Source organism: Vanellus vanellus, assembly GCF_965231255.1.
Source record: "Vanellus vanellus genome assembly, chromosome: 11".
NCBI lineage: Eukaryota > Metazoa > Chordata > Aves > Charadriiformes > Charadriidae > Vanellus > Vanellus vanellus.
This window is the reverse complement of record NC_138916.1, coordinates 22098409-22112896: the sequence shown is the minus strand read 5'-3', so window position 1 is coordinate 22112896 and position 14488 is coordinate 22098409. Positions and strand designations below refer to the sequence as shown.

At 48.2% G+C, this 14488-nt stretch overlaps 1 protein-coding gene across 1 annotated transcript in view; it reads left to right on the top strand.

The window, feature by feature from the left end:
* The window catches only part of IGDCC3 (immunoglobulin superfamily DCC subclass member 3), a gene marked incomplete at both ends in the record, with an annotated part of 105260 nt that overhangs the window by 2984 nt on the left and 87788 nt on the right, over window positions 1-14488 (top strand). Inside the window, one exon of the mRNA XM_082488993.1 lies at window positions 8174-8479. Coding sequence (XP_082345119.1) covers window positions 8174-8479 — 306 coding nt within the window. The remainder of the gene's footprint in view (window positions 1-8173; window positions 8480-14488) is intronic.

Here is a 14488-nt window from a genome sequence, read left to right as displayed (position 1 = left end):
GAGAGCTGCAAAACTGCTCTCATTTCGTGCGTGCAAATCAGAAAGCCTCTCTCCCTCTTTTCTGTCTGATCTTTTCTTTCTCCGATTTCCTTGTTTCTGGAGAGTCCCATGTCACAGCATGTGAAGTGCCAAGCCGTGGCTGCATGCAGTGCCAGCCCCTTGCTTCACAAACCCTTGGGATACTGCTCCCCTGATGTGTCCCCGTCCCACTGCCCTAAAACATCTTTCTCCACGGCGCTGGGATGGCCGGACCCAGCTAGCTAACCGCGCCGCAGCATTAGGATCCAGTGCTGGCTCTGGCGGGAGCAGGATGGGGCCCTGACGCGGTGCTGCAGCATGGGGAGCAGCATGCAGAGGAGCTTGTGCGAAGATGCTGCTGATGCCCGTCTTTCCCCACCGAAGCAGCAAGCGTTTGAGCAGACCACGCGCTTCGTTTTGCAGACCGCAACAGATCTGGGAGAGAAAATGCTTTTCTCCTTGTCCCCTCCCCCCCCCACTCCCTCCCTTAAATTAATGCTTTGCACTCCTGGGCTTCTGACCCTGGATATTGTCCTTTTATTTGATCTAACAAAACAATGCAGGAGCCCTCCCTTTCCCCCCACCCCCCCGCAGATTAAGAATTCCCATTTAAATCAACTGAATAATGTTGGGCAGGAACAGGAATAGTCCGTTCAAAATTACTTTGAAATCACAAACTTATTTGAACTTTACTGGAGCTTTTAGTTTTACAGAGTTTAGAAACTAATAAATTATGTAGCAGGGCTCATGAAAATCTACCCGAGTCCGTTCATCTAAAAGAATATGCAACATTTTGGTTTTGCAAGAAAATAAAAATAATTGTTTACACATGTTCAGGAGTCATTGGCAAGCATATAAAACTGATGGTTAAGGAGGCGAACATGTCAATAATTGCACTTTAAGAGAAGAGAGAGGCAAATAGGCGCGCGCACTGCGAAAAGCACACAGCATACTGATCTGGCCTTGCTATTATATCAAATGTCACTGTTGTATCGCACCCTCCACTCGAGAGGAGCCCAGTCACTTAACAACCCAGACCCGCTCCTGCGTTGGTAATTTAAAACCAGAGTTTCAGAGCAGAGTCAAGGATTTGCTGCCTTTTTTTTTATTATTATTTGTTCGTGTGCCTGTGATTGTGTTGATGAAGCTAATGGCAAGTTGGGATGATGCGGGTTGCGGCGGGTGATTCTGCTGAGTTGTGAAGATGCTTTTGCAAAAGGATCTTTGGTGCTGGAACCTGAGAGTACATGAAAAGGGAGAGAAGTGCTAGTGTTTCGTTAAAACGGCTCTGGATTTGGAAGGAGCAGGGATCAGAGGTGCTTGGCAGTGCCAGAGAGGAGCGAGGTGATGCTTTCCTCCATCCTGAATTTCAGGGTGGGAGGTGATAAGGCAGAGGGGATGGCAGGGAGGAGAGAGTGCTGTGTTTCTTTTGAATCCCCTGGATATGATTGAGAGTTTCAAAGGTTTCAATGTGCACAGAGTCCTCCTTCCTCCAGAAGGACCTTTCCTTTCCTTTCCTTGCACACCGTCCAGCCCTGCCTGCCAGTACTCAAGCTGCATTTCGAAGGCTGGGTGACGGGACTGTGCTGGCTGGTGGGTTTGGTACTGTGATGCCAGATTACCTGTGGCTCTCTTGGCAGCCTTGTGCCATCGCGCTCCTCCCAGCCAACGCGCCTGCGATGCACAAGCATTGTCACCCACCATGTGGCCAATCCGTTCCCAGCCGGGTCTGTGCAAGAGACTGGACACCTCCCTGATGTTTTCTTGCAGAGTTGGGGGCTGAAACTGGCTATTCCCTCGTTCTTGCAGCCTTGGGGGCTGAAGCCTGTGGGGACCCCGGCTCTGGCCACAGCATTTCCCATCTTGGCCGCTGCCTTTGCCATCCTCTGGTGTGCGGTTGTTTCCTGCTCTGTATTTGTATCACTGATGCTCTCTGCGGTGAGACTGTGATCTGGTCAGGGCTGCGAAACACGTGGGGAATGCAAATAACAACACATCCTACACTTGGCTTGCTGCCGTGTTCTCTGGAAGCCTCACTGAGGATGGAGCTACTGCAGGCAATTACCTCAGAAAAGGTTTTTTCCCTTTCCAGCTATACCAACAGGTTTTACCCTGCTTTTTTTCAGGGATGGGAGAGCCCACAAGGACTCAGAGCTCGTCCTGGAAAGGGTCTTTGTGCTGTGAATGCTTCCAGCTTCCATGCTGTGTTTAACAAGCGACCTCCTGGGATTTGCCCAGTCTGGTCTCGAACATCTGAAAATTATTTGGGGCAACTTCTCTGGCTCTTTGGGCTGTGTTTGCCTTCCTTGGCTAAAATCTGTCTCCCCATTGAGGGCAGCAGTGCTGAGCATGTCTCCGAGCTCTGCGTCAGGTGGTCGAGAGGTTGTGTTATCCTCAACAGAGACCTCCTGCAATCACTTAACGAGTGGATGTGGTTTATGCGCCCTGATGGAAAAATCGCTTTATATAACCTCTAGTCTGAAAGGAAAGGGAATAAAAAATTCTGAGCTAGTAAACTTTACTGCCAGCAAGATGTTGGGCCTGTTACAGCCTATTCTCTTCTTCTTTAAATGTAAATTTTTCTGGATGCCCTTAAGAGCCAATTTGCACTTTACTGCACTGTAGTGATTTTCTCCTTAGGGTCTGGGTCAGCATCAAGGAGTTTTAAGGGGGCACCAGCTGGATTTTTAGGTTGCCAATTTTATCAGCCTGAAACCTGTTATGATCTGCTGGAGAGCATCTTTCAGGTTCAGATGTCTCTTCCATCCATATCCTCCCATTTGCTGAAGGGTTTTGAAAAAAATACAAACCACCACTGAAAAAACAGGAGACCTTTTTTTGTAGGGCTGTCCCAACCTGCACCCAGGTTTTTGGTCCTAATACTCACCTGCATTCCACTATAAAAACCTCTGGTTGTGGGCTCCCGTGAGTCCAGGGACACTTTCTTTTTGCTTCAATAAGAAGCAGGACCAGAGTAGCTAACCTTGGTGGTGGTAAGGCTCACTGGTGGGTCACTGCTGATTTATGCAGTGTTAGGCTGGGAACAAACACGGTAAATCAGGAGAGGGCAGATTTCTGCTGGTGAGGGCCAGTTTGCAGGTGGATGTTGTGCTGTTGATGTGATGAGAGAGGAACTGGGTCTGCATGGGTCTCCCCGCCGGTGCTCCTGACGATGCTGCGCCAGGAAGAGCGAGGTGGACCTGGCTGTTGCTGCAATAACTTGCCTTGCCACGAGCTCAGACCGGGCCCTTGGCAGGTCATTTCATCTCCCTGTGATTAATGTTCCTTGTCTAGAAAGAGAGTAATAATACAGGCTTCATCCGTCGGGACCGCGTGCTCCCGGGGCAGGGATGGCCCTGCTGGCTGTGGGGCTGGACAGGGTTCAGGAAGATGAGCCGTGATGTGACCGAGGTCCTTTGCGATGGATGTCACCGCTAATTAGAGCGGTGAGATTAGCTGCTGTATTTTTCAGAAGCACGAGAGGGAGAGCCAAAATCGTGTTTCCCAAATGGAAAAGGACAATGTTAGGGTACGAGCAAGTTCTTTTGAAGCTTTGAACATGAATCACAGTGTCAAGTAAAAAATAATTAAACTTATTTTTTTTAAATGTACTTCAAAGTGTCTTTTAAGCTTCACATTAATTCGAAGTTCTTTCTCTCAGCACTAAATAAATCTCTTGGTTCAAAAGCACGAGTGCTAATTGGTTTCTCTGAGTATGCCTGTCTGCTTGATCAATAGGGAAAATAGTTTTTGTTAAATATTTGCACATATAGTCACATATTGTATTGCTCAGGGAGACGGTAAATGTTTTTCAAAAGGAGACTTGTAGAATGAGGATTCCAATAATTTTCTTGTGGCCTTTATGTCAGAGCTAATAATGCTTCCTCCTCCATCCTTTTTCAGAAAGCAAAGCAATTTTCCCTTGCGCACTCCCCGGCGCAGCCTGCCGGCGTTGAGACAAGCGGTCTGCTCAGCTGCCTGCCTAACGCCCCTGCCTCTAACTACAAACTCAAGCTGCTGTGAGCCGAGTTTTACAGTTTCTGCCTTGAGCAGAGAGTGGCTGTGAGCCACGTTGCCTCACAGTCCTTTTCGGGAGGTACCCGGGACGTTGCGTGGGATGAGTTGGGTTTGGATACGCAGCCAGCCGTTGAAGAGGGATGGGGCTTTCGGACTCCCTGAGTGAATGTGCACAGCTTTGGTCATTTCCTCTCTGTCTCTCTCTCAATTAATTGAACTTTTACTGTTTCCCTGTGCCTTTGAAGTGTCGTTTACTTCCAACTTTGCAGCATTGTTTCTGTGCCTCACTGCTAACCACAATCAGTTATTTATGCTGACGGAGTTGGCTCCCCTTCTTCCCCCGTTACCTCTTTGCTTTGTATGTGCTCTCCCTCTTGCACGTCTGAGCTGACCTCTAGAGCAAAGACCAGGAGCCTTCTTGTCCCGCCATGGAAATTCCTCTGCGAGTATCCCAGTTCCTTTGTCTCTCATCCTGAGCATCCCAGGGAGACAGGGCTCTGTTTGGACCTGGAGCCCCACGGTGCCAGTCTTGGAAGGTGAAATCCCAATGTCCCTGTTTGAAGCGCAATCCTTGAAAACCATTTTTAATGTGAATAACTCCATGGTTACAGCCAAATGGATGAAGGCGGGTATTTAGAAAGGGATGAAGATGGTGTAAGGCACCTAGTTTCTACCATGCCTTGTACCCAGTTCTCTCCAGAGTGGCTATGGATCGGCCATGTAGATCTTGGGTTGGGTTGTTTGTGGACCAGTTTCTCATACCTGTTCTTGATGGTGCGCAGCATCCCAGGGCTTCATTCTTTTTTGAGAACCCCTCCTAGGAACATGATGCCCTGTAGAAGCATGGCATTGTGGGGGGTATCCTTCTCACCTAGCCCACTCTGTGCCCCCAGATTAAGCCACGAGGCTGAGGGCCATAGGGAATGGGGCTGGCTTAAAGGAGACCTTTGGCTGGAGAAGAGCCCATGGCTGCTTCCTCAGAGCTTTCTGCATGCCAGGGACCTGCTGGGCTCAGCTTTCCCTGCACCAGCAGTGTCACGGTGGTGGAGACATGCCCAGGTCAGCTTGCTAGCTTGGGTCTTGCCAACTGTGCCACCAAGGACTTACCTATTTGCAAGACTCGGACATTCACCCCCCCAAAAGACAGAACCTGTGGATTTTGCAGACTAGGATACTGAGGCCCTTGTGGGCCAAAGCTCAGTATTTTAAGGCAATTTCAGATCTATCTATTTAATGGTGCAGGTAGGCAGCTTTAGGGTGTCTAATGTGCCCATGGTGCCAGGAAGAGGTGTAGGGACTTTTGAAGAGCAGCAGATGCCTCTCTGCGTCTTTCAGCATCTGAGTATCTGAGGAGAAGAGGGACTTTTGGCTGAATTTGCTTGGAAAGCCCATGTCAGGGTGAAACATAGAGCTGCTCCCAAATCCCCACGTGGGGTGGGCTTTCTACTCCCCGTGTGTCCGTTTAGTTGGTTACCTGGCCCTGAAGCCCCAGGAAAGAGGCAGTGGGATTTCTTCAAGGTTAGAAAAGCATCCCATGAGAAAAGCATCCACTGAGGAGCTTCTGGACACTGCAAGGTGTCTGCAGGTTACAAACCAGTTACACACTGTCCATTGTACAGTGTCACACCTCGGGGCACAGTCCCGCTCTCGACTACAGCCCAAGGAGACCCCAGGACCAGTCAGTGTCCTTCCCCACCCTGGCATGTGTCTGAGGGCACCAGTCCTAATTATAAGTGTCATCACTTCTGCTCCTTGAGCAGCCTGGAGTTAGGATGCAGACTGAATGTTTATGGAGGTAAACATGATTATCTCCAATCACAGGCCTTAATGATGGTTATTATAATGACAGCTATTGTGGGAAGGGCATGTAATTATGTTGATTCTTCCTTTTATTGTACATATAATAATAAGCTGTTTTATCTAAGAGTACGAGGGAGCTGGGGGAAGATGGGGCATTTATTTCATTAGGGTTTTTGCTGATTGCCTGTTAGGGTAAATCCTGAAATCTTGATCAATCTTTCTGGAGTCAGAAGTCCCCCTCAGTTCAGTGTCAGGACACGAGGGTCCTTATCCTACCTGACTCCCAGGAGTGCTCACGCAGGGAATGGGGCCCCAGTGTGGTAAGTGCTGTTGAGACTCTGGCCACTTTGCAGAAAAATGCAGAGCATTCATCTAATTCCTTAATTTTCACAAAAAAAAAGTAATTGATGGGTTTGTACTGGCTGTAGTCTAACTTGCTGAGAGGACCCCAGGGCTATCTCATAAAAAAAAAAAAAAAAGTCACAGTGAGCGATAGATCACCGAGATGGCTGGAGCTAGCCTGACATTTTAAGACTTAATGGGTTAATAAAGAGTGTGTTTTAGGTGTCTGTCACTAAGTAGAGTTTGTCCATTCCCTGCACACACTCATACCTTGACAGCAGTACCTTTGACCTGCCGTGCGCTACCCCTTCCTTCTTTGTCTGCTCAGTCCATCTGCCTCGGCTCAGGTTGCACTCAATGTTTATCCCCCGTAATCCAATTTAAGTTGCCGTAGAAAGCAATGGGGATTTACAGAAAGAAAGAAAAAAAAAATCTCACTGGGTTTGCGGAGCAGAAAAGACACTCTTTTTTTCTTCTTTTTCTTTAGGATAAATGCCTCTTCTCATATCTTTTTTTTACCATGCATTAATGATCTGCCCTCCACTCTGTTTTTGAGCCCGGTGCGGTGGGATCCTGTCCTAGGTGGGGTCTGTATTAGGGACAGGCATTACAAAGACTGTGCTGTGGCTGGTGTTTGCCCGTGGGTGTCCCAGTTCTGCAAGCAGCTGTGGAGCCGGTCCCCCTGAGCCCATGAAATAGGGGAGAAGCTGTATTGCAGGTTTGAGCAGCTGGAAACCTCCACCCATTGAGAAGCTGTTGCACAGCAGAATTCTTAGAAAGGCTTTCCTCGTGTTCTGATGAAATTGTAGTTTTCTTACTCTGCCAGAATTTCTTCTCCATTGCTCTTCTTAAAAAAAAAAAAAAGTTTGCTTCCATCCCTGCATTTACATCCTTCAAATATTTATATGACTCCTGTTTCGTGGTTGCTTTTTGTCTTTCATGTCAGCGTGTATTTTGGTCTAATCTTTAAACAATAGCTCTATTTCTGTCATCTTGTGTAGTGTCTAATTATGACTGTATGGCAAATTATACCCTAAAAAGGTGTGCTGGACCAAGTGAAGCGTAACATGCCAAAGACATAGTATTTAAATGTTCTGTTGGCAAAAGAAGTAAATGAGGATGTATCTCTGTGACGGGAAGCGAGGGTTTGCCTATTGTTGGTACGAATTCTGCAATAACTTGTCTCTCCTGGACTTGGTTTAGTGTAATTGCCTTGCTAGAAAGCTTTTGTGTCACTGAGCCAGAACATTGTGCATTTGTATTTTGGTGCTTAACTTGCTCTTCATTAAGGAGTGAATAGCACCGTCCTTTGCCTGTTACAGCGTGAGAGACCAGAGTGACAGAAGGGCATGGTGTTACGTGCGAGAGGCAAACAGCCTCCTGCTCTGCCAAGCAGGAGAAGTGTCGCAAAGATGCCGGTGGCAATATGGTCTGAATCGGGAGCTGCCGATCCCCCTCTTCGCCCCTGCCGGCTGTGCTGCAGACGGGTCTGGGGCATGGCACAGCCCCCTCCCCGCCTAGTCACATGGGGGAGAGGAGCAGATTTCTTGAATTCGTGTAAACTTCTGCTCCTGGGGTGGGAAAGGCTGATGCCCCACGCTTGTGCAAGTTTTGATTGCCTATTGCTTCACCCCTGCAAAGGGACATGAAGAGGCAATCTGCAGGGGAGTATGAATTGGAGCTGGGGTTCGGTGAGCCACCGGAGGCGTGTGCCCGCCTGTCCCCTTCACTGGAGTCGCCAAAGGCAGCCTTGAAGGTCTGTGCCTGTGGTTGTGCCTTTGGAAATTGCGCCCTGAGGCTTTTTGATAGCAAAGCCTTGGGAGGCAAAGCATGCCCAAGCGTTTAGTGTTTCTCCGAAACACTTGCACCCTGTAGCTCTGTTGTAGCCCGCTTTATCCAAGATGTTTTCATCATTCCCTGTAAGCTTCCACAGCAGATGGCTCTTTCTGCTTCTTGTGGACACACTGCTGACTCTCTCTTTTTCTCTTCATTTTAGATTTTGGCCATTCCTCCGAGCTGGCGTTCGTTGTGGAGCCTAGCGATGACATAGCTGTGCAGGAGCAGCCCTTGATCCTCTACTGCCAGGTGGAGGGCATCCAGCCCATCACCATCACGTGGCGGAAGAATGGCGTGATGATCGTGGACAGCGAGAATGCCTTCATGTTGGCCAATGGGTCTCTCTATGTCTCCCGTTTCCAGAGGATCCGGGGAGATGGGTCCTCGGATGAAGGCGAGTACGACTGCATGGCGCAAAACCACTACGGGCTGGTGGTGAGCCGGAAGGCGAAGATTCAGGCAGCGAGTAAGTACGGGCGTTGTCCCACCTACACCTCATGGGGCAATCCTGCAAGGGGCCCTGGCCGGGAAGCAGAAGGGAAGCACAGTGGGTGTTGGGTGTTCAGGGAGAGAGGGTTAAAGAGAGGGAAGAGAAAAAAGAACCTGGAGATGGTGTGGGGATCTGGCTGGCATCTAATCTGTGCAGCTGTCCAGGTGTCCAGGTGTAAAAGAAGAGCTAATCAGCCTTCTCAGGGAGAAGGCTAAAAGCCACCTTCTAGCCATAAATTCCCCGTCTCAGAGGGGTAAATTACATTAAAGTCATGCGGTGAAGTAGTCTGTGGTTCCTGTATCTCCTTGCGATGGGTTTGGAAGCCCCTTTGGTGTGCAGCATGGCTGGCCTCTGCTTGGCAGGCAGTGCTTTCCAAACCATAGGCAAAGACCTTCTGAAGGTCACGGTTTCTTTCCTTTTGTTATTTAAGGCAGGCAGTGTGGAGGCAGCAAGGTCTTATTTACTACCTGGCGTGGCAGTGTCTTTGAGGGCAAGTCTAACAACAGACAGACTGTCTGGTGGGGGAGCCCGAAAGAGGAGAGATGAAAATGTCAGCCAGGGAATGAAATTTAAAGGTGGGGGAGGAAGAATTACAGGGCAGGCTGTGACTTCAGCCCTGCGCAGTACCTGGCTTAGCCTGTTGCATTGCCGTGGCCAGAGCAGTTGGTCCTGTTGGGTCTCTTGCCATGCAGGCTGCTGGGTTCCCCCTTGCCAGCTCTGGTTGCTGCTTTGTGTTTGTCCTGGGACTGATGGCAGAGCTGAGGTGTCATGGTGGTTTCTGTCCCTGTTCTGTTGGTGGCCAGCTTTGCCCACAAACTGTCTGTGGGCTCTGGGGGTGCGGGTGCTAATCTTTTTTACATTGAACCAGAAGTTGCTGCTGGGTGTTGGTTATATATGGGTGTGAGGACAGGTGTCTGGTCTGGCCCCCAGACCTGGCCGAATGCTGGTTTGTTACATGAGTTCTACTGAAGAGTTCTCCAACTTGTTTGGGAGATGGCTACCACTCTTCTTTCTGTGCAAGCCACTTACTACCGCTTCTGTTGCATTTGCAAATTGCTCTGTGATATTTTTGGTGCAAAGCAGGAAATGTCTGTGGCAAAGTCTGGGGCCGAGGTCCCCTGGCTGCTCTTCCCAAACTGGGGGGCCTTTCGGAGCACTGCTGCCTGCTCCCCGCAGCGCTGGGGCCGGCTGGCAGCCCACCAAGGGAACACTCCAGCCCTTGTGTATAACAATCCCCAAGTGCATGAAGTGGCCATCTGCAAACCTAGCTTTTCAGTCGGGTAAGAAGTGACATTGTCCAGGAGCCAAGGGCTTTGGGTCCGTGCCAGATTAGCAGCTGGATCTCAAACTTGTCAGTCTTGTGGTGCTAAACCTTGGAGCACTTTTGGTGAACGGCTCTGGCATTTATGAGCTGGGAGCTGGCTGACGCACAAACACAATGTCAAAATTCTTGGACCTGTAAACAGGAGACATGAGAGCCGGAGGAATTACCTTTGGGATAGTGGATTGTCAATAAACAGTGTTATCTCAGCTCCAGCATCAATATGTATGTGATGTGCTGTGTGTCCCTGAATAGCAGTTCCTTTTGTAGCCGTAGTTTCGCGTGAATCAAAATGAAAAAGGGATCATGTTGAAAATTTTCTGGACCCTGTTCTTGCTTCAGGCTTGGTTTCTTGCCAGCCCTGAGAAAAGGTCTCGGTGAAGCCAGCACAAAACAGGGGGCATCTGGCCTTCGATGCCACAGGTGCCTGCAGATAGTGGGAATACAATGGGATGTTGTGGGCAAATGTAACCTGCTGCTCAGGGTGAGCTTTTAGCACTTGCACTTAGAACTCAGCTTAAACGTAGATGAAATCTCCAAAGAATGAATCACAGCTGTTCCCTCGAGCCCACATGTCTCAGGGTGGTTACACACAAGTAATAGCGATTTTCCTTGCCCCAAGTCCCGATAAGCAAGTGTTTGTCCCCATTTTAGAGATAACGGGACCATTGCATTGAAAGAATGGGTGCTGGCTGCCTGGCAGGAAAAAAAACCCAAGCGCTAAACAGACATTTGCGGAGCAGAGTAAATACTGCCGGTGGGTAAAACCCCATCCCAATGCTGATCTCTTCTTCCCTCTGAGCCTGACATCTGAACACAAAAGCAAAGGAGAAATAAAAACCTTTCACAAACAAAAATCTTGAAAGTTGATCAAGGCCGTGCTACTGAGGAATAAAAGGGATCTGACAGACCAGAGCCCCTCGAGAGCTCTGCTGCACTTTTCGCTGTCTTCAAAGGCAGGCTGTTAGTCTCATATCACCGTTACAGACCCTGGCTTTGTATTATTGCTTGGAATATAATCTTCTTGGCTCGGAGGAATGTACATATTTGCATTCAGGAAATGTGGGATGGATATCATATTTTTATGTTTGAAATTTACTTCGACACTTGGCATTGAATAAAATTTAACTGGAAGAATATGCTGCTGTCAGCCACTGCGCGTGCAGCCCCGATGGGCTCAAGGTGCCTGTGGTTTCCCCATGGAGAGGGCACTTAAAACCTTCATCCTAGAAATTGGGTCATGAAATTTCTTTAACTAAAATTCAGGGGACTTTCTATATGTCGTTATTAACTGAAGATGCTCAGCAGAGCGAGGTGGATTGTGACTGGTTTGTGGATTGGCAGATCAGGTGCTAAACACGTTGATAATATTTTTGTAGCATAACCGTCTTTTTAACAAGTACAAGTGTGCAAGAAGCCTACGCGTGATTGAGCCGAGTGGAGGCCTTCAGCGTTTCCACCCTCTGCCTAACATGCTGGTTGGAATTTTTTCGCTTGCTGTTTCTGCGTCTGTTCAAACCCTGGTGTGTTAGTTTAAAAGGTTGTGGAATGCAACATGTTTTTATAATCTGATCAGGTTATTGAACACAGATCTTTTTCTCCTTGTGACAGTTTCATAATTTCGCAAGACTCCGAGCTGTCTTAATTAAAATCAGTTTTGTAGGCAGAGTGCTCTCTGGAGGCACTGCTGGGCTGTGTCTTTGCGGGTCTCTTTGAGGAGCTGTATTTCCCTTGTGCGTGCCAGAAGCTGATGCGTGCCTTTGCTGTCTGTGGATGAAGATACCCTCTGAGCAACAGTAATGGCTACAGTCCACTCCTTTGGAAGGTGAGCTCCCCAAAAGGCAGCTGCTTTTCTCCTCATCAACACCCTTTGCTTAACTTGGCCTTACTTGACTCTGATCGTGTTGTCTCATGGCATTTCCAGCCCTTTTTGCCGATGCTATAATTTGATGGAGCTAGCTCCACATCATCATAAATCACAGCCCGGCCGGTGGAGTAAGACCCATTGATTATATCACTCAATAACAAGCAGTTACCACTAATTGGAAATCACCATCAAACTGGGTATCGGATCAGGCTCTGCACGCATCCGGCCTGAGAGTAGCAATTTTCCCTGTTTGATCTGGTGCTGTTAAAAAAAAAAAAAAAAAAGGAAAGAAGGAAAGTAAATCAATTGTGCAACTTAGAGCCAAAGAGGTTTCTTGAAGTTTGGTGAAATGGACCTGCCCAATATTTGAAGTGCTGTGGGACCTGAGAATAGCTCTGGAGAGATCTGGGCTTGTAAAGATGCTTTCCTCCTTGCATCTTGCGGTGGGGGGACTGTTTTGTAGCCAAGGATAGCGCTACACATCCTTGCGCCCTTCTCTACTCCCTTACCCTCTTCCCTTCTGCATCCTACCCCAAATCCCACTGCTCCATCCCACTGTGCCTGGCTGTCCATGGCACTTATTGTGCTGGCAGGAGGGCAGGATTGATAGCCTGAGCAAGGCAGATGTTATGTGTCTTCTCTGCATTGATCCTGCAGGCAGCGGCTGCAGATCCACTTGCCCAGCCTGGGGAGAGGCATGCTCTCCCTGCAAATGCACTGGCTGCTGCGACCTCCAGGCCAGGGGTCTCAAGGTCATCTGCAAAATAGAAAAAGGGAGGAGGTCCGGTGCATATGCATGCTTGCAAGTTGTTTTCCCTGCCAAGCTGTGTGGCTAGGGGAGGAGGTTGGGAATTGCGGTGTTTTTAAAGCGGCAAAGATCTTCCCATCATTTCAGCTCCTCTGCACAGAATATATTCAGGGTTTAACCTGCAGCCCCCTTTCCAAGCTCTGGGGTGGTGGGAAGAGCTGCTGAGCCCAAATAATGGCAGCATTTATAAGAGTGTAGAGACAAGAAGGAAGTCTAAAAGGATTAGGGAGAGACAAAGGGGGCTGATTATTTTATGGGTCACAATACAAGGCATTAGAGTGAGATCACAAAGGGATGTAATTACAAAAGAAGGCCATACTGGGGGGATCAAACCAGGATTAGAGTGGGAAATGTTTTTACACAGTTTTGTTCCACTCATTATGAAGTTAGCATTTTAAATTAAGGTTTAAATAAGGTGGCACCAAAGTTGTCACCAAGGTATTTCCTGGGCAGTGCCACTGTTTGGATGCAGATTGTACATCTCAGCTGAAAACATCAAGGCAGACCTTAAGCGCATGAGTTTGCGGTTGGTTTTTCTTGTGTACATACATTATCCATATTGTCAGCAGAGCCATACCTATAGCTTGTGCTTAGATGAAGTGAACCTGTTTCAGCAGTGGGAAGCAGGATACTTTTGTGATGACACGTTTTAGTGGTGTGAAACACGAAACACGTGCTGGAGGTAAAGGTATGCTTTTAAAGCAAGTGTCCTGGTGTCGGTTTGTGGCTCTGGAGGCACGGTCTTGTTACTCCCAGGAACTTTTGGCTAGTGGTCTTTTGCATTTTATTGCAGTTTAACTCCTGGTGTTGCATGCAAAGTTTCCTACATCCACAAACAACTTTTTTTTTTTTTTTTTTTTAATTGTGGCTCCACTTGCATTTAATGCCCTTTCTTCCTAAATGCTGAGCATAAAGGTTCAGTCCTGATGCCAGTGATGCTTCTTTATTGTCTGTACTTCGAATGCTCATGGTTCTTGGTAAGCCCGGAGCAAGTTCTGGGCTTGTAGCAGTGGGTCTCAGAGGAGAAAAATACCCATGAGGAATTCCTGAAAAAAGGAAAGAAAAAGAAATTAAGTAAAGCAAAAAGACTGTGAGAGGTTCCCAGGGGATGGAGATGATGGGTGAGTGGGTTAGTTCCCTCCATCAGCTCTTTTGGGTGCCTCCAGGACATGCTGGCTCATGCGATGCTGCCTCTCACATCTGTACAGTTGCAGTATTTGGCCCTATGTGTGCTGCAAAACAAATGTACAAATATTGGAGTCACTGGAGGGAGATCAGAAAGATTTGACTAGGAATTTTAGTAGATTTGTGGGATTAAAAGAGTTTGTCACTTGCCACCCACTTCATTTCAGTGTCTGCATGTAACAGCCAGGATTCATCCTGAGACGTGAGCACATTATAAGACCATATTTCTTTTGGCTGCTCATTTCTTAGCAGTGTGATAGTTATTTAAATATCATCTTGCACTTCTTCGCAAGGCTTCTAACGTGGATGTGCCAACCTTAGCTCCGGCAATGTTATCTCTCATATAGGGGGTTTGCACTGCAGGCAGTAATGTCACTTAGTCATTTATAGAAAGCTCAGGGGAAATATATCAGAAGAATTTCATTAATGGTAGCACTGCTGAGTTATTTGTCTCAATTAACTCTTGGAGCACAGCTGAGGAAGTTCTGACATCTCTGCAGCCCGTGCCTGCAGCGTGAGGATACTCCCAAGTTTACTGCCTGCTTTTTTAACATGGGGTGATGCTCTGCTGGTACCCACGTGGGCAGCTCTGAGGAGACAGCATGGTGCCCAGCCTCACATGCTTTTACACTGCTTGTCCCTCTGCCTGCTGCTTTGCTCCAGCCTCTCCTTGAAGCGTGGGGCCACCGTCCTCCATTACTTTATTCGGGAGGGCAGGTCTCTACTGCCTTCGTCTTCTGCTTGCAGTCATCACCCTGTGGTCTCTTTGGTGCTGTCACCTAGAGCAGCTCTTTATCTGCTTAG